This window comes from Manihot esculenta, chromosome 9, assembly GCF_001659605.2.
Source record: "Manihot esculenta cultivar AM560-2 chromosome 9, M.esculenta_v8, whole genome shotgun sequence".
Classification (NCBI taxonomy): domain Eukaryota; kingdom Viridiplantae; phylum Streptophyta; class Magnoliopsida; order Malpighiales; family Euphorbiaceae; genus Manihot; species Manihot esculenta.
The window spans coordinates 37,551,611-37,574,652 of NC_035169.2; the positions used below are offsets into that span (position 1 = coordinate 37,551,611).

The following is a 23,042-nucleotide window of genomic DNA, read 5'->3' on the forward strand; positions in this document are numbered from 1 at the left end:
GGCTGTGGTCAAGCCCCTGGCCCGGGGTGAAGGAATCTAGCGGTCATCAACCCCTATATATTTAATTAGTCGAGAAGAATCCAAGCTTATCAATAAAAACACGCAAATTATTTAAATCAAATCTACTAATTTCTTAACATAAATAAATATGTTAATTGCTACTTATTATTAATCCAATTAAATAATTATAAATTTAATTAAATTAATTAGTAATATGATGTTTTTTCAAGAGATTCAATAGACCCCTTTAATTCTAAAAAAACAATGTGATGTTTTTCGAATTCAAAAATTAATAGAAAATACAAATAAGATGAAAAGAATTGAAACACATAAAAATTCAATTTAAATTTATTTTTAGCTGAAAATAATTATTTAACCTCTAAGAGTCATAATAAAATTGCAAAACTAAAGAAAAGAAGCAGAAAAGAAGAAAAAAAAAGAAAAGAAGAAGATGGAGAGGAAGCGGGGGAGGCAGAGACAAGAGAGGAGGGAGATAAAAAAAATATGTGATGTCTAGATTTAATTCTAGGAGCAAAAAGATAAAATTTAATAATTTAAAATAAATTATACTGCTCCTATCTCATCCCTATCATAATATGATTGTATTTGATCTAACTTGAAACTGATCTTATCCTTATTTAGGTGGCAAAATCAAGCTGAGATGACAATTATTTTTGAAATCTAGAGCCGTCCATCACTTTAGACTATAGGCTTGCCCAAAGCTATAACCTCTTAGTTCGAAAATTTTTCTATTCAGTCGCTTTTCATCCATTTTCTTAATTTCCACTTAACAACCTATTCAAAATCAAATTCTAAATAAAAATTAATTATTTATATCAAAATCATAGCAACATTATAAAATTTAATAAAAAATTAGTGAATTTTGAAACTCGGATAGAGTTTGATGCTCTTAGTTACTCTGCTAGCCATGTATGGGGCTCTTGTTTGGGTTACCTATCATTGTAAATCAAGGGTGCTTAGAGCTGCATAAGGAAGTTACTTAAAGAGAATGTTGGGAAGATTATTGTAGACTTCTGAGCTAATTAGGTTGGGTTTTGCTGTTTAGTTATCTTCTCCTTTTATGGGGGGTGTTGTACTCTTGGCCTAATTTTTAAGCCTCTAATACAAATCACTTTGTAGGTAAAAAGAAAGATAGGGAAAAGAAATATATTTTTATAAGATAAGGTTTTTTTTTTTGCACTTTTTAAACCTTAATATTTTTTTATTATTTGAAATAAATAAAAAAAAATTTAAGAGTAAATTTTATCAACTACCCATTTGAAAGGTTGAAATCAAATTTTTAATCATATGAAAATTTTTAAAATTAAGTTAAATTAAGTTCATATACTTTTACTCAATGGTTAAATAAGTTTAATTTAAATTTTTAGATCAATTAAGTCTCTACACCATTGGTAAGAGCCAAATATGTTTTAATATAATATAATATTATTTTTTTATAATTTAAAATATTAAAATTCAATATTTTAATTAATATAAAAATTTTAAAAATACATTGATATAATACAAAATTTTTAAAATTATAAAAATAAAATTTTATTATATAAAAAATATTTTTATTATTAAAAATAATATTATATTAAATAAACATATTTAATATTTAAATAAAAATATATAATTTTAATTCATTAAAAAATTAAATTAATCTTATTTGATCATTAAGAAAAACATTAAAATTTAATTAGAGCTATATCTAAACCTTTTTATTACCTTCAAAAATTTATTTTCGAACAAAGGGTACAGAGCAAAGGAAAAAACGGTTTTGATTCGCTAGCTATTGGAATCCAGATCCAACTTGCAAAATGGATGGTTGATGATGACAATTGTTCAAACACGGCCCAGCTCAGGACTTCACTGATAGCCCAACGACAAAATTAAGTTCAAATAATAATTTTTCAAGGACAATAGAAAAATAAAAAATAGAAAATAGGCGATTACAGTCCACCTCAAGGTTGCCCTAGAAACTTTTTGTAAGATGAAAGGCTGAGATGCAATAAGCTTAAAATCTAACGGTGGACACAGCTCGTCCAGGCCCTTTATATTTATTCTCATTAGCCTCATTCCATCCCTCTCGAAATCACTCGCAGCATCTCTCTCGCTTTGGCAGCGGTGTTGCTGATTTCTGTATCGCCTGTTAACTGAGGAAATGGTGAGTCAATGTTACAATCACCCTTCAGTCGTTTTTCTTTTTCCCTTTTTGATCCTTATTGGCATTTCTCATTCCGTTATGATTCTTGAAGGTTCTTCAAAATGATATCGATTTGCTCAACCCTCCAGCTGAAATGGAGAAGAGGAAGCACAAGCTCAAGCGTCTCGTGCAGTCTCCTAACTCATTCTTCATGGTAAATTTCTATTTGTAAATAAGCATTTGCCGCTGTTTTTTCCTTATTTTGTCATAACAGAAGATTATTTTTTCCATTTTTGATTTCCTATTGGTGCAGGATGTGAAGTGCCAGGGATGCTTCAATATGTAAGTTTTTTTCTCCTACCTTTCTGTAATTATTCATAGTTATCTGTACTATTTTAACTGAATAAGACTTAGGATTTTGGTATCTGAATGATACTTTGTATAGGATTTGGTCTTTTGATTAGTTAGATTGTTGTTTTTTAAAAAGAAAAATTAATTATATAGAATGAATTGCAGAACTACCGTGTTCAGTCATTCGCAAACTGTTGTGGTGTGTGGCAATTGCCAGACAGTATTGTGCCAGCCAACCGGAGGACGGGCTAGGCTTACAGAGGGTTGCTCTTTCAGGAGAAAGGGTGATTAAAGATGATATTCAAGGATGCTCCCTGCCTATTGCTGGTGAATGTTAGTTGAGTTATTTTTATTGGATGATTGTGTCAGCATATGTGAGCACTTTTGGGTTTTGCTTCTGATGTGGAATTTTGTTAGCTCAAATATTATAGTCCTTTTATAACAATTTTAGGATTTTTATCTGATTTTGGATTACTGAATCTAGTAGCATTTGACAAATTGAGTCTATGTTTTTGCACTTCTCTGGGTGTTTTGTTTTTGGTTTTTTGCTTGCTGCTATATCTTATTAGGATACCCGTTATGTTTCCTCTTTATTATCAATGCTGATTTTGGAAATGGGATGGGTGAATCTGATGGAATACAGATGTTTTGTCTGTGAGATACTCAGTCCTTGAAAGTTCTGGACATCCTGATGCTTGATACTCTGTCTCTTGGCCATGCCAAGCATGTATTTGGGCGGGCAATTTATTATATTACTCCTTTCACTCTGAGATCATGAAGATATGTCATCTTAAATGGAAGGCATTGATGTGTAGGAATGCCTTGTTTACATATTCAATTTAGTTGTTGCATTATTGATTGTGATACTTCTTTGTTAGCAAGAGAGATAATTGCATTGACCATATCATGATATCACAGCTGTGGATGATGAGAATTGAGAAGTTTAAGCAGTCCCTTGAGGGTTTTGTTAACTTCTGGTGAAGATGAGAGCTTGAATGTGCGACTCTGTTATGGTTTTCTCATGCAGCTATCTTCCTTTTGTTGTTTCGTCAAAATGCAGCCACCTTCCATTGGTTTTGAAGTATGTTGCTTGCATCTATGTGGTTAATTTGCGGCTGCCTTGTTGTCTTCTGATTTTCTCTTTTGGGAATTGCATAACTTGCATTCCGTGGCCCAAATGGGCAATAGTGTCATAAAATTGATCTTACATCAAATGGGAAGTTTGGATGAGGGTAAGGAAAACACGAATTTATATGAGTACTAACTTTTAGCCATTGATTATGCATAGGATGGGTAAAAATATGTTAATAGAGTGTGCTTTCCTTGATCTCTCTCTCTCTCTCTCTCTCTCTCTGAAAGTTTTTATTAACTTTTTTGACATATTGAAGGAACATATGCATTAACATTGTAAAGCCAATGAGATAGTATCAAATTGTAGGGTTGTTCCTTGTTCCATACAGGCCTAGGCCCTCTTATCTCTTAGTAAGAAGGAAATTTGATTGCATTTTTCAACAGTAATTGTGGAAATGAACCAATTATGTGATTTTAGTGCAGTATATGAAAATGGGTTCTGATTTTTTATGGAGGGTTCTATTTGTCTGTCTTTTGGATCCATGATGGGCTGAGTTCAACCAAAGCTTTTCTCCTGCTATCATTTGTTTGATCGCATGTGGTTTCGGGGCCCTGATAAATATTAGTGCTAGATATTTAAGAAAGCAAGATCGATATAACCATTTGTGGAAGGGGGACGGAATCAGTTAAAAGATAACAGATGGGCTTATAGAAGGGTCTCCGGTCTTTAAACCTTGTTAATCGTGGGCATGCCGAGCGTTCTTGCCCATTATTACGCAAAAAGGCTCCGTTGGAGAGGAGTTGAGGGGTGGTGCCCTTTTATCAATCTGTAATGAACCCCGCCTTATAATTGACTCGTGAACCATTGATCTGACCATTTTTATTTTTTATTTTATATTCCTTATAATCCCATTTATAGTTATCTTTTCTTGGATCACATTAGCAAGCTCCAGATAAATATTTTCTTAAATTCCAATAGTTAATAGTGCAGAAAGTTATTTCTCATTGGCGTGGATAGGGGAGTTGACCCACTAGTAAATGTTTTGGAGTCTTGCTGTTGGTGGGATGCAGCGATCCATTACGACTCATGGTCTGTCCTTCATTTTATATATATAGATAAGATGTGGTTATTATAATTTCAAACTCAATAAGAGCAAATGTAATAAAAATATATTAATGTGCAAATTCGCATGCTAATTTACATGTTTTAATTAATCAATTATATTCATATAAATAAATCAATAAACTTTTCATATACAACATGATACACATTATTAGTTTATATAATCCACTTGCGGATAAATTAAATACAAAAATTTAGATATGGTTGGCCGGGCCCCGCAGATAACGTTGCCATTGGAGCAAAATTTAAACTGGCGGATTTGCTATGTGCTTACGTCAACAACATCAATGCAATACAGGAAGGAGGAGCTTACTTTCATCTAAATGCAACCAAAAAGCAAATTTTATTTGAACCATCTAAATTCATTGCAGCAAGAATTTAATTCAGTTACGCAAATAAGTGCTGTCGAAATTTCTATTTCCATTTCATTTTTGTGTTAATTAAGGATTCGGCTACAGGGAAGAATAAAAGTACCACTGTTCAACCATCTTTACACTACAATATATCCGGGAGAGTAGCAATTCTTTATAACCAAGCACTTCTCTAGAGTTGCCATCGTTGACTGTCTCTCTACCTAACTTTTTAAATTCACAAATTTGTTGAGAGTTGAGTTTTTCTTGGAATAAGAAGATGATTGTTGCAGTGATTTCCTTGATTGTTGCTGTAAATTTTTTTATTTTTTGCTTTTAGTTGGTTAAAAGTTATGGAAGTCCTTGTTTTCAGTGTCTTTTTGTAAAGGAACCATGTTGAATGTACTTAAGTTGGTGGGGTAGCTGTTTGCTGTACTTGTAACACTATCCTCCGTTTTTTGTTTAAATCAGAAGCTAAAATAAATTGTCAAGTGTATGAACACTTTTATAGTAAAGCCTCTTTCTCTTCTCATTTGTATTTCTCTCTCCATTTTTTCTCTTTCATTTTTGATGTATCAGAGCTCTTCTTCCTTAAGGGTTGTGAGTCGCATTTCCTTATCCTTCCATTCAAATGGGTTCAAATGTCACTTTGCCAGCTCCACTAGTATTCACGGGGGAGAACTATGACTATTGGGCAGTAAGAATGAAAGCCTATTTGTTTGCCTATAATCTGTGGAGTGTTGTGGAGGAGTATGTGAGTCGACCACTACCCGAGAATCCTACCGTGGCACAGTTTAAGCAAGATGTAGAAGGGTCCATGAAGAACTTTGAAGCTCTCTCTATTCTTCATTCTACTGTGTCTGAAGATATATTTCCAAGGCTGGTTGCTTTCAAAACAGCTAAGAAAGTCTGGGATTACTTGAAAGAAGAGTATGCAGGGAGTGCAAAGGTAAGAGGAGTGAAGCTGTTGACACTCAAAAGAGAGTTTGAACTATTGAAGATGCAAGATGGTGAAAGTGTCAAAGATTACTCTACAAGAGTATTGAATCTGGCCTATCAAATCAGATTACTTGGAGGTGACTTTAAGGATTAAAAAATAGTTGAGAAGATGAAATTAGTCTTCCTGAGAGATTTGAATCTAAACTCTTAGTGATTGAAGAAGCTTGTGACTTAGAGAAGTTGACTGTTGCTGAGTTGATAAGCAAGTTGCAAGCCCAGGAGCAAAGAGTCTCTATGAGAAGTGAAGGGATTGTTGAGAATGCTTTTCAAGCAAAAGGAAAATAGGCTACATCAACTTCAAAGGAGGGTAGTCAATCCTCAATTGTGAAGGGCAAGCAGCAGAGCTCAAAAGACTTGTCAAAAAAAAGGAAAGTTTCCTCCCTGTAGTTTATGCAACAATGCAAGTCCCTGGCTAACTTTGCTGAGAATCAAGAGCAGTAAGAAAGTCATTTGTTCATGATGACTCAGAATCTTCAAGTGTCTGACTATAACCACTGGTATATAGACAGTGGATGCACCAGTCATATGGAAAAGAACCAAAGTTTGTTTTCCAGCATTGATACAAGCTACAGAACAAAGGTGAAACTTGGGAATGGGATGATTGTGGAAGCTCAAGGCAAAGGATCAGTTCCTATCTTCGCTAGGCAAGGTACAAAAATTATTACTGAAGTTCTCTTTATTCCTGAATTGGATAAGAATCTGCTAAGTGTTCCACAAATGGAAAGTAAGGGATATTCAATCTTGTTTAAAGATAACAATTGCTTCATTTATGATCCTGCTAATGTTGAAGTAGCTAGAGTCAAGAAGTTTGATAATAGCTATGTTTTGCACTTGAAACACTTAAATCAAACAACCTTGTCTATAAAAAATGATGAAACCTAGTTATGGCATAAAAGGTTTGGTCATTATCATATTGATTCCTTGATGCATATGCAAAAGAGTGGTATGGTAAGTGAGATGCTTGCTATTTCTAGTGTTGATAGAGTTTATTCAGCTTGTCAATTTGGGAAGATGCGTAGGTCAAGTTTTTCTTCAGTTGGTGTTAAAAGGGCCACTAGGAAACTTGAGCTGATCCACTCTGATGTTTGTGGGCCTATGAGTATTGCTTCCTTGAGTAATAATAGATACTTCATCTTGTTTATAGATGACTTTACCAGGATGACATGGGTGTATTTCTTATCTAGCAAAGCTCAAGTGCTTTCTGTTTTTAAAAAATTTAAAGCTCATGTGAAGAAGCAAAATGGCTTTCAAATTACTGTCTTGAGGACTGATAACAGTGGTGAGTATGCTTCAGCTGAGTTCAAGAAGTGTTGTGATGATAATAGCATTCAACACCAATTCACTGTGAGTTATTCTCCAAAGCAGAATTGTAATACCCGACTAGACCCCGACATCGGAATTTGTTAACAATTACAGCAATGGAGAGCAAGGGAAGAAGATGAAAAAATGAAAAAAATTGAGGAAGAAGACTTCTCTATTGATCTGGTATTCTCTTACTGGAGAAGTTACAAAAGGAAGCTTTTATAGAAAGCTTTTACAAGTCAAAGTATCTAACCTTTCTAACATTAAAAAAACATAATCCCACCAAATCTGGAATGAAACAGAGTTTCTGATAAAGCAGATACAATAGAAACCAAAGTGCAATAACCAAAGGATAAAATTTAACAAAAATACAAAATATTTCTAACTAGTTTCCAACTACAATCTCAACTAGACTAACACTCCTCCTTGAGATTATTTTTGGAAACACCAAGCAAGGATTTCATGAACTCAAGTTTTGCTCTTAGTAATGCTTTTGTAAAAATATCAGCTTGCTGCAAATTTGAAGTGCAATGGACCAGCTTGATTTCTCCATTCTTCTCAGCTTCTCTCAAAGCATGAAACTTCACATTAATGTGTTGGTCCTACCATGCTGAATTGGATTTTCAGCTATGGAAATAGTTGATTTGTTGTCCACAAAAATAGTTGTAGGTTCCTCTTCAGGTTGATGCAAATCAAATAAAATTTTTCTTAACCAAATGGCTTGATTGGCAGTAGATGCAGCTGCAACATACTCTGCTTCTGCTGTGGATTGAGCAACAATGTCTTGTTTCCTTGAATTCTAAGTGAAGGCTCCAGACCCAAGGGAAAAAACATAACCAAAGGTGCTTTAATAATTATCCAAGTAACCAGCCCAATCACTATCTGAATAGCCAATCAAAGTAGCATCCTCAACATTGGTATAATAAATACCATAGTTTGCAGTACCTTTCATTTACTTGAGGACCCTTTTAGCAACACCAAAATGCTTCTGACTTGGAGATTGCATGAATCTAGATAAAAGACTAGCTGAAAACATCAAATTAGGCCTTGTAGCAGTCAAATACAACAAGCTGACAATTAGACCTTCTACTTTTGGTTCCCCATCATCTTTATGAAGCTTCTCATTCAGTACCAATAGAGTTGCAACTGATTTGCAATTCTCCATACTGAATTTCTTCAACATATCAAGAGCATATTTGTGCTGAGAGATGAATATTCCACTTTCAGATTAGTCGACTTCAATGCCAAGAAAATACTTCATCAAACCAAGATCTGACATTTCAAATTCATGCATAACCCTTTCTTTGAATCTTTGAATTTCCTCTAAGTTGTCTCCTGTTACCAATAAATCATCAACATACAAAGAAACAATAAGCAAACTCTTGCCTTTGGTGTGCTTCACATATAAAGTGGGCTCATTAGGACTTCTTTGAAAGCCTTGATCAAGTAAATGAGAATCCATTCTGCTGTACCAAGCTCTTGGAGCTTGTTTTAACCCATACAAGGCTTTATTAAGCTTGTAGACATGATCTTTACAACCAGCAATTTCAAATCCTTCAGACTGTTCAACAAAGGTTTCTTCCTCCAAGTTGCCATTGAGGAATGCAGACTTGATATCCAAGTGAAAAATCTTCCATTTGTTTTGAGCAGCAAGTGCAATCAGCAATCTCACAGTATCATGCCTTGCAACAGGAGCAAATGTGTCTCCATAGTCAATACCAGGGATGTAACGACCCGGAAACCGGACCTCTATCGGCGCTAGGATCCAGGTCGGCTTAAGGCCGCTGGGACCCATAGCAAGCCTAACATATATCCTGTGTACCTGTTAAATCCCATACATGATCATACAAATACATAAAACTTTAAACTTTTTCTTTCATTCACCAAGCTTAACCTGTGCATGCACAACTCATAAACATAAAACCCCACACTGTAGCCCTCATCAAATGCTCCAATGGGGTAACATATCATACATTAAGCTTGGTTTACATAAATATCATTAAAATATTTCATTAAAAAGATCATGTACCAAAAAGGGATTAACAACATACTAGGGTCAAGAAAAACTCTAAACCTCAATAAACATCATTACATTACATTACTGTACTATACTTCACATTACATTATTTTTATATTCACATCTAGCTATTACATAAAACATGACTTCTTTACTCTTGCGGACTTCCTTGTCTATCCCGAACCTGCAAACCTGGGGGTGATGGGAACGGGGTGAGCTACTAGAGCCCAGTGAGCAGAATAGTAAAACATTATATTTAAAACATATGATCTCATAGAATGCATCACATCACAAACAAATCACAATCAAGGATGGACTTGTCACCAATAGTCCTCTACATGTCCAATAATGCCAGGGGCGTAGAATGGGCCTCGTCCTGGTCTTTCTCTTAACATAACACAACATAACATAGCATTCCAATAATGCTAGGGGCGTAGAATGGGCCTCGACCTGGTCTTTCTCTTGACATAGTGCCAGGGGCGTAGAATGGGCCTCGACCTGGTCTTTCTCTTAACATAGTGCCAGGGGCGTAGAATGGGCCTCGTCCTGGACTTCCATACCACGCCATACCATATCATCATCATATCATATCATACGAGGACTAAAGGATCATCCAATACCCATCCACATCATCATCATATTATGCAATGCAACATATTCGTGAATTCTAATGCAAACATCCTAATATATCTCATGGCATTCGTGATGCATGAACATGCTCAAAAACTGGTCTATTTGCTTTGAAACATAAAGAGTTATTCTACTCACCTCAGGCTAGCTCTGAAAAGACACTGAAGCAGCTATTTCACTGCTGGGGTCCTCGGTTCCTCAGGTCCGAACCTACACAAGTGGACTCAGATGAGGGACCAAACATACATGAACATGACTCTAAAATACTCCCCAAAAACCCCCTAAAACACCTTAAAACAATCATAGAAAACATGCAAAGGAAGGCTGAACAGGGCACTTTCGGCGGCAGATTCGGCGGCCGAAAGTCCCTCCAGAGCCGAAACTCAGCCACTTTCGGCGGCACCTTCGGCGGCCGAAAGTGGTTCCAGAGCCGAAACTCATACATGTTCGGCGGCACCTTCGGCGGCCGAAACTCCCTTCCAGAGCCGAAAGTACAACTTTCGGGGGCAGGGTTCGGCAGCCGAAAGCTTGCCTCCACAGGCAGGTTCTGCGGCTGAAAGTTCTTTCGGCTGCCGAACCTGAGTTCTCCCAAAGTGGCAGAACTCGGCCATTCTATGCACATTTTGCCTCCCAAATCATTCAAACATGCATTTAGCTATTCTACAACATGCATACACAAGCAAATAAGCATATAGGGGTCTCAAACTATCCTAAACCCCAACACAAACATATAAAGCAACTCAAACAACATACATTACCCATAACTCAACATTAACCCTAACAACAAACAACTAACTTAAACATGCATTTCTACCCCATAAACTTTCATAAAACTTGTTTAAAACATACAAGAAAGGTAGGATCTGAGCTTACCTCTTGAAGATCGAGAGGAGAGACGATCCTAACTTGGAGATGGGAGAAATCTAGCTCCTTGGGTCTCCAAGCTCCAAAACTTGATCTTAGCTTCAAAAACTTCAAAAACTAGGCAACCACTTGTTAAAACTTGAAAGATTTGAGGAAGAACATCAAAACCAACCATGGGAGGGCATGGACTCACCTCTGGCTGGAAATGGGGAAGAACTCGCCCATTTTCGGCCATGGGGCTTCTTATAGGGGCTGGCCAGGCCACCTTCGGAAGCCTAAAGTGCCTCCAAAACTCATGCAAGTTCGGCGGCCGAACCTGGATTTCCCTCCATGGTCTTTTTCATTTAAAACTCAATTTCTTTCTTACTTAAAACCTTAAAATACATTAAAACATTTTATGAAAACATGATTTTACCCTTCTAGAGGTTTCCGACATCCGAGATTCCACCGGACGGTAGGAATTCCGATACCGGAGTCTAGCCGGGTATTACAAGGGACTTGAGCATATCCTTTAACAACTAGTCTTGCTTTGTACTTGAACACACTTCCATCAGGATTTAATTTAACTTTGTATACCCATTTAACTCCAATGACCCTTCTATTCTGAGGTCTAGGGGTAAGAATCCAAGTTTCATTCTTGTTAATCATCCCAATCTCCTCCTGCATTGCAGCTATCCATGCATCATTGGTTGAGGCTTCAACATAGTTTGAAGGTTCTGAAATAGCCAGGTTACAACTCTCATAAATCTCAGCAAGAGATTTGGTTCTTAGTGGAGGTGAATCAACATCAGAATCTGTATCGAAATTAGAATCTGATTCTGGAACTGCAGGAACGGTTCTAGTTTTCTGCTAATCTGAACAACAATACTCAACTTGATTTGTTTTCCAATTCCAATAAGCATCTTCATCAATCTTCACATCCCCACACACAACCACCTTCTTGGCTTCAACTTTGTACACTCTATAACCCTTCGATTGAGCTGCATAACCCAAAAAGATACCAATTTCTGCCTTATCATCAAGCTTGCCTCTCTTTACTGCAGGAACATGGATGTAACAAGCGGAACCAAACACTTTCGCGTGTTTTGCTGATGGTTTTGAACCAAACCAATCCTCCACAGGTGTCATTCCTTGCATTGACTTTGTAGGAAGCCTGTTGAGAAGATATACAGCTGTATGTACAGCTTCTGCCCAGAAATTCTTTGGTAATTTCTTCTCAATCATCATGCATCTAGCCATCTCCATTACTGTTCTATTCTTCCTCTCTGAGACACCATTTTGTTCAAGAGAATAACTAACTGAAAATTGATGCTTGATTCCCAAATCTTCACAGAATTTGTTAAACTCACCAGAAGTATACTCAGTACCGTTATCTGATCTCAAAGTTTTTAATTTGCAGCTACTTTGCCTTTTAACAAGAGCTTTAAATTTTTTAAATACTGAAAAAACTTGAGATTTGTTGGTGAGAAAATAAACCCAAGTCATCCTTGTCAAATCATCAATAAAGAGGATGAAATACAAGTTGTTACTCATGGAAGCTGTCCTCATTGGTCCACATACATCAGTATGAACCAATTCCAGCTTTTCCTTGGCCCTCCATGTTGCATTATTGGGAAAAGATTGTCCATGAGACTTGCCAAGTTGGCAATTTCCACATACACTACCATCAAGAAAAATTTCAGGCATATCTCTAACCATTTCTTTATTTTGCATGTATTTGAGAGAATTCAAGTTGTAGTGGCCAAATCTTTTATGCCACAAATCAGATTCAGCATTTCTAGCAATATATGAGGTGTGTTGTTAAACTGAATTCCAATTTAAAGGAAAGCTATTACCCACCATGTTAACTTTAACAATTTCAGCACCATGAGAGTCAAAAATGGAGCACACATTGTCTTTGAATGACAAGGAATATCCCTTCTTCATCATTTGAGCAACACTAAGCAAGTTTTGATCTAAACTAGGAATGAAAAGAACATCGGGAACTAGTTTGATACCTTACTTAGTCTGAATATATACTGAACCCTTGCCTTGAGACTCCACAATTTCTCCATTCCCAAGCTTTACTTTGACCCTCACTGATTTATCAATGGAAGAGAACAAGTTTTCATCTCTTGCCATGTGACAAGTGCAACCACTATCCACAAGCCAAGTGTGTTTGCAACCGGTATTTGAGGAGTGTGTAACAACAAAAATATGATCATCACATTGAGCTTGATCATCATGGTAATTAAGTTGTTGTGCAGGTTGCTGGTTATGATTCTGGTTTTGCCTATATTGCTTGAGTCTGCAATTTTTATCAACATGACCCAGCTTCTTGCAATAACCACATTGTGGTGGCTTAACTCCACTCTTTTGCCAGCAATCTTTCTCAAGATGTTTGGTTTTGTTGCAAGTAGGACAAGGTGGGAAATTTGCTCTTCTACCTCCCTTCCTTCTATTTGCATGTTGCTTGCCCTTGTTAAAAGAATTACTTGCAGCTTTCTTTACTTCTTCAACTAGCTTGCCCTTTTGCTTCACAAGAAAAGCTTCCTTTGAGGATTCCTCCATTCTGAATGTCCTCCTTTGCTCAAGAGCTTGGAGAGCATTAACCAACTCTGAAAGAGAAATGGTGCTCAAGTTTTTAGAATCTTCCAAAGAAGAGATCTTTGGCTCAAATCTCTTGGGTAGGCTTACAAGAACTTTCTCCACAACTCTTTTATCACTAAGCTCCTCTCCTAAAAGTCTAATTTTGTTGACAACAGAGAGTAATCTATCATAATACTCCTTGACAGATTCAGAATCCTTCATTTTAAGGACTTCAAACTCTCTTCTCAAATTTAGAATCTGCATGCTTCTAGTTTTGCAACTTCCTTGGAACTCTTCCTTCAGCTTATCCCAAGCTTCTTTTGCTGATTCACAAGCCATGATTCTTGTGAAAATAACATCAGAAACAGCAGAATGAAGACAAGAGAGTGCCTTGAACTTCTTTGCACACTCTTCACTATGTTGCTTCATTTGAGCAACTGTAGCATTGTCTCTCAAAGGAGGTGGGTCTCTACCCGTTTCCACAACTTCCCATAGATCATAGGCCTTCAAATAAGCCTTCATCTTCACTAACCAGATGGGATAGTTTTCTCCTGAGAAAACAGATGGTGGAGGAGCTGAATAGCTACTTGAAGCCATATTTTCACTCACAACTATTTAAGGGTTTTTTGAGGAAGGTTTCCTTGCTAGTTTTCTCTCTTTTACAGGTCACACAAAGACCATAAAAGGCTCTGATACCACTGTTAACAATTACAACAATGGAGAGCAAGGGAAGAAGATGAAAAAATGAAAAAAATTGAGGAAGAAGACTTCTCTATTGATCTGGTATTCTCTTACTAGAGAAGTTACAAAAGGAAGCTTTTATAGAAAGCTTTTACAAGTCAAAGTGTCCATCTTAGCATCTAACCTTTCTAACATTAAAAAAACATAATCCCACCAAATCTGGAATGAAACAGAGTTTCTGATAAAGCAGATACAACAGAAACCAAAGTGCAATAACCAAAGGATAAAACTTAACACAAATACAAAATATTTCTAACTAGTTTCCAACTACAATCTCAACTAGACTAACAGAATTCCTACCTTCCGGCGGAATCTCCGTTGGAATCCGGAATTCTCGGATGTCGGAGCCTTCTAGAAGGGTAAAATAAAGGTTTTCTAAAATGTTTTTATATGTTTTTATGGTTTTAATGAAGAAAGAAATTGAGTTTTGAAAGAAAAGATCAAGGAAGGAAAAGCCAGGTTTGGCCGCCGAGCATTGGACTTTTGCGGAAGCACCTTTGGCCCCCGAAGGTGGTCTGGCCAGCCACCTATAAAAGGCCCCTTGTCCCAAAATGGGCGAGTTTTCTCTCTCTATTTTCGGGCATAGGTGAGATTTCGCCCTCCCATGGTTGATTTTGTGTTTTCCTTCAATCCCTTCAAGTTTTTGATGAGTTTTACTTTGTTTTGAAGATTTTTAAGCTAAGATCAAAGTTTTGAAGCTTGAAGACCCCCGGAGCTCGATTTCTCCCAATCTCCAAGTTTGGATCACCTCTGCTCTCGATCTTCAAGAGGTAAGCGTAGATCCTCACCTTCTCTTATGTTTTAAGTAAGTTTTGAGGGGTTTTAAGGGTGTTTAATGCATGTTTAGAGTAGATCTAAAATGTTAGGGTTTATGTGAGTATGTTGATAAATGTATGCTATATGTGATGTTTGTTGGGGTTTAGGCTAGTTTTATGCCCCTATATGCTTGAATATGTGTTTATGGATGCTTTTGAGTGTTGAGTATGAGGTTGGAGGGTTTTGGGAGGCTAGATGTGGGATGGCAGAATCGGGTTCTGCCACCCAGGAGGATCCAGGTTTGGCCGCCGAAGCAAGGTTCGGCCGCCGAACCTGCCAGAGGAGGCAGTTTTGGCCGCCTAAGCTCGCCCCCGAAAGTTTAGACTTTCGGCTCTGGAGGGGAGTTTCAGCCGCCGAACCTGCCCTCGAAGGTTGTGACTTTCGGCTCTGGAAGGACTTTCGGCCGCCGAATCCTGCTTCCGAAAGTGCCTGACTTTCGGATCTGTAGGGGCTTTCGGCCGCCGAACTTGCCGCCGAAAGTCCCCTGTCCAGCCTTCCTTTGCTTGATTTCAATGCATGTTTTGTGATGTTTTAGGGGGTTTTTGGGGAGTTGTTTAGAGTCATGTTAGAGTATGTTTGGTCCTTCATTTGAGTCCACCTGTGTAGGATCGGACCCGAGGAACCGAGGAGGCCAGCAGTGTTAGCTGTTTCAGAGTCAGCCAGAGGTGAGTAGAACTAAACTATGTTTTAAAGTAAATGAAATTTTTAGCATATTCATGCATCACGAATGCCATGATATGCACTAGGTTGTTTTGCATTAGAATTCACGAATATGATGCATTGCATAATATGTTGTTGATGTGGATGGATATTGAATGACCCACTAGCCCTCAATATGATATGTTATGATACGGTATGAAAGTCCAGTGAGGCCCATTCTACGCCCCTGGCACGATGTGAGAGAAAGACCAGTGAGGCCCATTCTACGCCCCTGGCATATTGGATATGTTATGTTATGTCATGTTTAAGAGAAAGTCCAGTGAGGCCCATTCTACGCCCCTGGCACAATTGGATATGTAGAGGGTTAGTGGCGACAAATCTGCACAATTGGATATGTAGAGGGTTAGTGGCGACAAATCTATCCTTGATGTGAATTGTTTGTGTTGTGATGTATTTCATGAAAGCATATGTTTGGTAAATTATTTTATTGTTCTGCTCACTGGGCTTTAGTAGCTCACCCCTTTCCCCTAACCCCCAAGTTTGTAGGGCTAGAGATAGCTCAGGAAGTCAGCAAGGGTAAAGGCTATGTATATGTAATAGATTAGTAGTGGACATGAAATGATATGTAATGTAATGTAAGGTATTGTACAGCGATGTAATAAGGATTAGTATTGTGCTTGGCACTAATGTATGGTTAATCCCTTTTTTGTACATGATCTTTATGAAATGTTTTAATGATGATATATGTTGAACCAAGCTTGATGTATGTAATGTTGACCCAACTAGAGCATTTGATGAGGGCTCTAGTATGGGGTTTTATATTTACAGTTATGGTGCATGCACAAGTCAAGTTTGGTATATGAAAAGTTTAAAGTTTTTATGAAAATGTATGATCATGTATGAGATTTTATTAGATGTACATGATGTATGTTAGGCTTGCTACGGGTTTCGGCGACCTTCAGTCGATCTGAATCCTAGCGCCGGTAGCGGTCCGGTTTCCGGGTCGTTACAAGAATGGTGTCTCAGAAAGGAAGAACAAAAACATTATGGAGATGGCTAGAAGCATGATGTCAGAGAGAATTTTGCCTAAAACATTTTGGGCTGAAGCAGTATATACTGCTGTCTATTTGCTCAATAGGCTTCCTACCAAATTAGTTGAAGGCATGACTCCTGTTGGAGCTTGGAGTGGCTCAAAACCATTTGTTAAGCACTTGAGGATCTTTGGTTCAGTGTGTTACACTCATGTTCTCTCAGCAAAAAGAAGCAAGCCAATTAATAAAGCTGAGATAGGAATTTTTTTGAGATATGCAGCACAAGCAAAGGGCTTCAGAATTTATAATGTGTTAATAGTCAAGGTGTATGTGAGCAGAGATGTTAAGTTTGATGAACAAGCTTGTTGGGATTGGGAGAAGAAGGAAGTAAAAGTGAAGCAAATTGATCAGGGCCTCTTTGATTTTATTCTTCCATCAGTTTCAAGTAGTGAAGTGCAAGAAAATGCTGCAATAGAAGATCCCACTGCTGATGCTCTAACCATGAAAACTAAGTCACTTGCTGAGGTCTATGGAAGATGCAACATAGCTGTCATTGAACCAACAAACTTTGATGAAGCTTCAAAGTACCAGGAGTGGCAATTTGCAATGCATGAGGAGTTTGACATGATTTGCAAGAATGATACATGGGAGCTCACACCAAGGGCTTTGAATAAGAATGTGATAGGTGTGAAATGGGATTATAGAACCAAGTTCAATTCAGATGGCTCAATTTTCAAGTACAAGGCCGAACTTATAGTAAAGGGTTATGCTCAACTTGCTGGAGTGGACTTTGGTGATACCTTTGCACCTATTGCAAGACATGAAATAATAAGGTTCTTGGTGACTCTTGCTGCAAAGCATGGCTGGAAGTTATATCATTTGGATGTAAAATCAGCCTTCTTGAATGGATTCCTGCAAGAAGAAATTTATGTGGAGCAGCCACAAGGTTTTAAAGTTTCTGATAGTTGTGATAAAGTGTACAAGTTGAAGAAAGCCTTGTATGGGCTTAAACAGGCTCCTAGAGCCTGGTACACCAGAATTAATTCATATCTAGTTGATATTGGGTTCAAAAGGAGTAAAACAGAAGCGACATTGTATGTTAAGCACTCTAGTAATGATGTTCACCTTATTGTATCCATTTATATAGATGACTTGCTGATTACAGGAGGAGATGTTGATTTGGTACAATAGTTCAAGGAGTTTATGATGGCAGAATTTGATATGTCTAACCTTGGGGGAATGATATATTTCCTAGGTATGGAAGTCAAATAACTTGAGGATGGTATCTTTTTTTGTTTCAAAGAAAGTATGCATGTAATGTGTTAAAGAAATTTAAAATGGAGAATTGCAAGTCAATTTCCATTCCTTTATCTGTAAATGAGAAGCTTTTGAAGGATGATGAAACTGATAGAGCATATGCAAGCCTTACAGGAGCTTGATTGGTGATCTCCTCTATTTAACAGCAACCAGGCCTGATCTTATGTTCTCACTAAGTATGCTTTCAAGGTTCATATATGGTCCTAGCCAGAAGCATCTTGGAGCAGCAAAGAGAGTGTTGAGATATCTTAGAGGGACTGCAATCTATGGTGTTTGGCATTCAAGGGAAGAAAGTGATAATTTGCAATGTTATTCAGACAGTGATTGGGCAGGAAGCTTAGATGATTCTAAGTGTACTTCTGGCTTTATTTTTTCATTTGGTTCTAGTGCATTTGCTTGGAGCTCAAAGGAGTAGGAGGTTGTGGCCCAATCAACAGCAGAAGCTGAGTATACAGCAATAGCAACAGCTAACCAAACAATTAGAAAAATTCTGAATAAGTTTGGTACGGAGCAGCAAAAGCCTACTCTTGCTCATTTTGATAACAAATCCGCCATTGCAATAGCCAACAACCCTGTAAAACATGGGAGAACCAAAATTATAAAGGCGAAGTTTCATTTCCTTTAGAAAGCTGAAAAGGATGGTGAAATTCATTTGGTTCATTGCAGCTCAGATGATCATGTTGCTGATATCATGACTAAGGCTCTGTCAAGGAACAGGTTTGAAAAATTAAGGGCTAAAATTGGATTGTTGAATGAAAAACTCAAGGAGGAGTGTTTAGAGTTGAGTTTTTCTTGGAACAAGAAGATGATTACTACAGTGATTTCCTTGATTGTTGCTATAAATTTTTTTATTTTTTTACTTTTAATTGGTTAAAAATTATGGAAGTCCTTATTTTCAGTGTCTTTTTGTAAAGGAACCATGCTGAATGTACTTAAAGTGGGGTAGTTGTTTATTGTATTTGTAACACTATTCTCTATTTTTTTGTATAAATCAAAAGCTAAAATGACTTGTTAAGTGTATAAACACTTTTACAACAAAGCCTCCTCTTCTACTCTGTATTTTCCTCTCCATTCTCTCTCATTCATTTTTAATCTATTCTCAAGAGTTTAACAAAATCATCGTCTAGCATTCTAGCTCTTTAACTTTATTTCCCTCTCCATTTTCTCTCTTTCATTTTTAATCTATTCTCAAGAGTTTAACAAAATCATCATCTAGCATTCTAGCTCTTTAACTTTTGCTTCTCGTAATCGTACGTGTCAATCCCTTTCTTTTTATTTATTAGTTTTTATTTGATTTCCTAACGATGACAGGAAGTTTCAATCATCTTTCATGAGCGAGAGATATAAAAGTAATAGCAGCGTTAAGGTCAAGGCAAACGCAGGCGCTGCATGCATTTGTTTTCGAACAAGCTTCCTACAGCTTCTTCTCTTTGCCATCGACTCAACAGCCCATAGTACCAAGGATTATATAATATCATGTCATCTCTTTCAGCCCGAGCAGGCAGACAAAAACAACTTTACCAGGATCAACTTAGGCTTGTAGCTGGGTATGTGTACATTTCTTTTTTTTTTTTTCTTTTTCTGTATTTTAGTTTTCCATTCGAATTTTCCTCCTAAATCAGAACGTCGGGTTTATGGTTTTTGATTCCGTCGATCCCATGCATCAGATTTTCTTTTCTTCTTTTCCTTTAGAGTAGATTGGACAATTAATATATCATATAAATATAATCTAAACCTGGGTCTGCTCTTAAATGGAATAACCACTCGTTAAAGACATTTTTTTCCCTTAGTTTAGTTTTAGTTCAATGGATTAGTGGTACCTATAGTTTATATATATATATATATTTCTCAAGTTACAACCGAGGAATCATGGAAATTTCTATTATTTTAATAATTTAAATGGCTATGCATTTCCGCCTTTGGTTTTGTAAGGAGTGAGCTCAAGAAGTTGAACTTTCTGCAGGACTATGTCTATTGCCATATTTATTTGGTTAGAAGGAAACACAAAGCTAAAGGCAACTTTTATTTCACAAGTTATAATCTTAGAAAAGGTCGGTGAGCCAAATACTAAAATACATTAAATCCGAACAAACATATACAGCACCAAAATTTACTTGCCATACTAGTCTTGCAATCAGATGGTTCAGTTATAATAATTGTAACCCAGTTGGTGAAGAGCTTGTCTCAAATTTATTAGATTTATATTAAACCTTTATATGCTATGTATTTTTTTCCAACATGGGATTTTTAATTCTTAAACATATACATTAATGCCTTTTTTGATTGTTCATGGTTCCTAAATTGATTTCTTGTGTGGAGTAACTGTAAACTTTATTTACCCTTTGTGGTGCAAAACATAGGTGCATTCCTTATAAACTTGACAAGAACGCTAAGGAAAAGAAGTGTAGAGTGGAGGATAGTGTACTTATCCTCATGATCTCCACACCAAATCGTGAGGATCTTGTGTTTCCAAAGGTATACAAGTCTATTTCTGGTTTTTCTACTTCCAGATTTGGCTCAGGCGTTATTGACATTTGCATAATAGGTGCAATCTTTATTGCAAGAATATGCATCCCGTGCAGTAGAAATTGATGCTGCTGTCTGATTTTTCAAGGGTGGGTGGGAAAATGATGAGACCCTTGATCAAGCTGCATGTCGTGAGGCCTTGGAGGAAGCAGGAGTTACAGGACTTCTTGGTGTAGGCTACTTTGCCTGCTTGGATTTTCACTAACAAACAAAAAGAAAGAAGTATTTGTTATTTGTCTAAGTTAATCTTCTTGAAAATGGAATCTTCTGATTTCTAGTTGCATTCACTTCGGCTCAATGAGATCAAATTCTTAGCTGCATTTCAATTTCCATTAAGACTCAAGTCCTGAGGGCATTAAATTATTGAGATGTTGCTCTGTTATAGGAAAAACCACTAGGAGTTTGGGAGTTTCGCAGCAAGAGAAGCCAGAATAGTTGCAGCTTGGTAGGAGGATGTAAAGGCTATATGTTTGCATTGGAAGTGACTGAAGAGCTTGACAAGTGGCCAGGACAGGCTACTTACATTAGGAAATGGGTCAGTACTCACTCACTATCCCTTGTCATCTATTTTTACATATTAAGCATCCATGTGGCTTATGCTTAATAATAGATGGCTTATTTGCGTAGTTAATTTTAGCTTAAGACAGAGGAAGCGTTTAAATTCTGCCGCTATGACTGGATGAGGGAAGCTCTTAAAAATTTTCTGGCAGGCCTCTCCAAGAATGATACACATGAGAAAAAGGAAGAGAGTACTGAAATGGTATCTTCAGGTTGCTTTGTAAAACCACCTGGTGATGTCCAGCACCATGAACAACCATCTATGGAGTCTTGTTTATTGACCATCTACAATCCAATTGTTAAAACTGTAGGTCATTTTCCAATTCTGTGAAGCTTGGACCCTTGTACAGAATTCTCCAAATAAACTAATGGATAAATCTCTTGTTCTTTTGTAGAGAAAATCATAATCCCCTTATTAAGAATCAAGAAATTTGGAAGAAGAAGTCAATTCAATTGATTTATTAAAACACGAGGAATGTATTGCTTGTGCTATTGAATCTCTTAATATTTTTGTTGCTGTATTTATTTAGTTATTATAACTGGAACATGAGCCCTTGTGCTGGAGAAGCAGAAATGGACAGAGCAGACCAGACCATTCATCTGAGAATTTTTGGGCCTGAAGTAGTGAAGAGGACAGTTACAGAGAATTCTATGCCATGCTTTGCTCTATTACAACTTAAAAGGCAAATTTAATTTTATTAATTGAGAAATATGAAGTTAAGTAGGTTGATTCCTTCCTTATACTCAGTATATGCATAACATGAAAATGTGATTAAATTAATATATAATAGACAAATATTTCTCTTAAAATTAGATAACTACCTTTCCCCAAATCACAAAAACAAGGAATTTCAGCCTTGCGCGGTATCTACTTCTTCTTCTTATTAAGCTCGCGTGAATTGGAAAGTGGATGCTAATATGCATATATAGGTTTCATTTGAAACCAAAAATAATTACAAGTTTGATGCATAGTTTATTCATATATTGAGGCAGTCATGAATATTATGCAATCCGCACTCTGATCTTTTAACTTAGAATTTGAGTCAATAGTGACCAAACGTCAGTCAAAAGAATATATAGCTAGCTTAAGGGAATAATATCACTCAAGTTTCGTGTTAGGATTGGAATCTCACCATTTTATTTTTTGATAATATTTTGAAAGCTATTATACGTAATAATCTACTTAACTACCGTAACGAGATATCAAATTTGTCAATTAAAATTAATTTTTTTTTATTTAAAAGATTTTTACAGATAGATCAACTAATAATCTCACAAAATCTTAAAATTATTTAAATTAAATAATAAATAAAATAAAAAAATAATTTGAAATAAAAGAAAGTAGAATAAAATTTATTATTGAAAAAATTGATTTTAAGATAAAACTTAAAGAAGAAATAAAATAATGCGATTGGAATGATAAAATAAATAATTAATAATTAAGAGAAAGCTTAAAGAAGAAATAAAATAATTAAATTAATTCACGTAGCGTTTAAATTAATTCTTAATTAATTTGTAGTTAATCAATAATCCATTAAGCATGTAGATTTAGTTAATTAACTGTTTTAAGAGTGAAGAACCCAAATTTATCAATAATAGGAAGTAAATTATTTAAACCAAATCCATTAATTTCTTAATATAAACGAATATGCTAATGGTTATTTGTATTAATCAATTAAATAATTACTTTGGGTTAAATAGGAATATATTGTCTTCTTAGCAAATTCAATCGCCTCTTAAATTTCTAAGAAGATAATAATGGAGGTGGTATTTTTCAAAAATAGAAATTAATTGAAAACAGAAATTAAGAGCAAAATCTCACAACTTCAAATAAATTTTATTTTGATTCACTTTCAACTGAATAAAAAAGTTTAACTTCTAAAAATCATAATAAAATTACAGAAACGAAAAAAAGGAAAAGAAGAATTCAGCTAAAGAGGAACCGAAAAAGAGAGAGGAGATGAGAATAAGA

The 23,042-nt window shown here is 36.2% G+C and overlaps 3 protein-coding genes across 5 annotated transcripts; 2 read left to right on the plus strand and 1 right to left on the minus strand.

Annotated features, from left to right (window-relative positions):
• Window positions 1–2,009: 2,009 nt before the first annotated feature.
• LOC110622980 (40S ribosomal protein S27-2) lies at window positions 2,010–2,995 on the plus strand. The gene is made up of 4 exons (XM_021767766.2): window positions 2,010–2,167; window positions 2,259–2,360; window positions 2,460–2,488; window positions 2,663–2,995. The coding sequence occupies exons 1-4, from the start codon at window positions 2,165–2,167 to the stop codon at window positions 2,787–2,789; spliced, it is 261 nt and encodes an 86-aa protein (XP_021623458.1). The 5' UTR covers window positions 2,010–2,164; the 3' UTR covers window positions 2,790–2,995.
• Window positions 2,996–3,315: 320 nt separating this feature from the next.
• LOC110622979 (nudix hydrolase 13, mitochondrial) lies at window positions 3,316–21,612 on the plus strand. 3 transcript variants are annotated; one of them, XM_021767762.2, is made up of 7 exons: window positions 3,316–6,689; window positions 15,585–15,643; window positions 19,298–19,533; window positions 20,347–20,461; window positions 20,601–20,684; window positions 20,898–21,047; window positions 21,150–21,612. In XM_021767762.2, exons 3-7 carry the CDS (start codon window positions 19,463–19,465, stop codon window positions 21,399–21,401), a joined length of 672 nt encoding a protein of 223 aa, XP_021623454.1. In that variant the 5' UTR covers window positions 3,316–6,689; window positions 15,585–15,643; window positions 19,298–19,462; the 3' UTR covers window positions 21,402–21,612. The 3 variants fall into 3 exon arrangements, with proteins under 3 accessions (XP_021623454.1, XP_021623457.1, XP_021623455.1); XM_021767765.2 differs by lacking the exon at window positions 20,601–20,684; XM_021767763.2 differs by lacking the exon at window positions 15,585–15,643.
• LOC110623347 lies at window positions 12,852–14,018 on the minus strand. Its single transcript, XM_021768258.1, has one exon. The coding sequence runs from the start codon at window positions 14,016–14,018 to the stop codon at window positions 12,852–12,854; it is 1,167 nt and encodes a 388-aa protein (XP_021623950.1).
• Window positions 21,613–23,042: the final 1,430 nt, after the last annotated feature.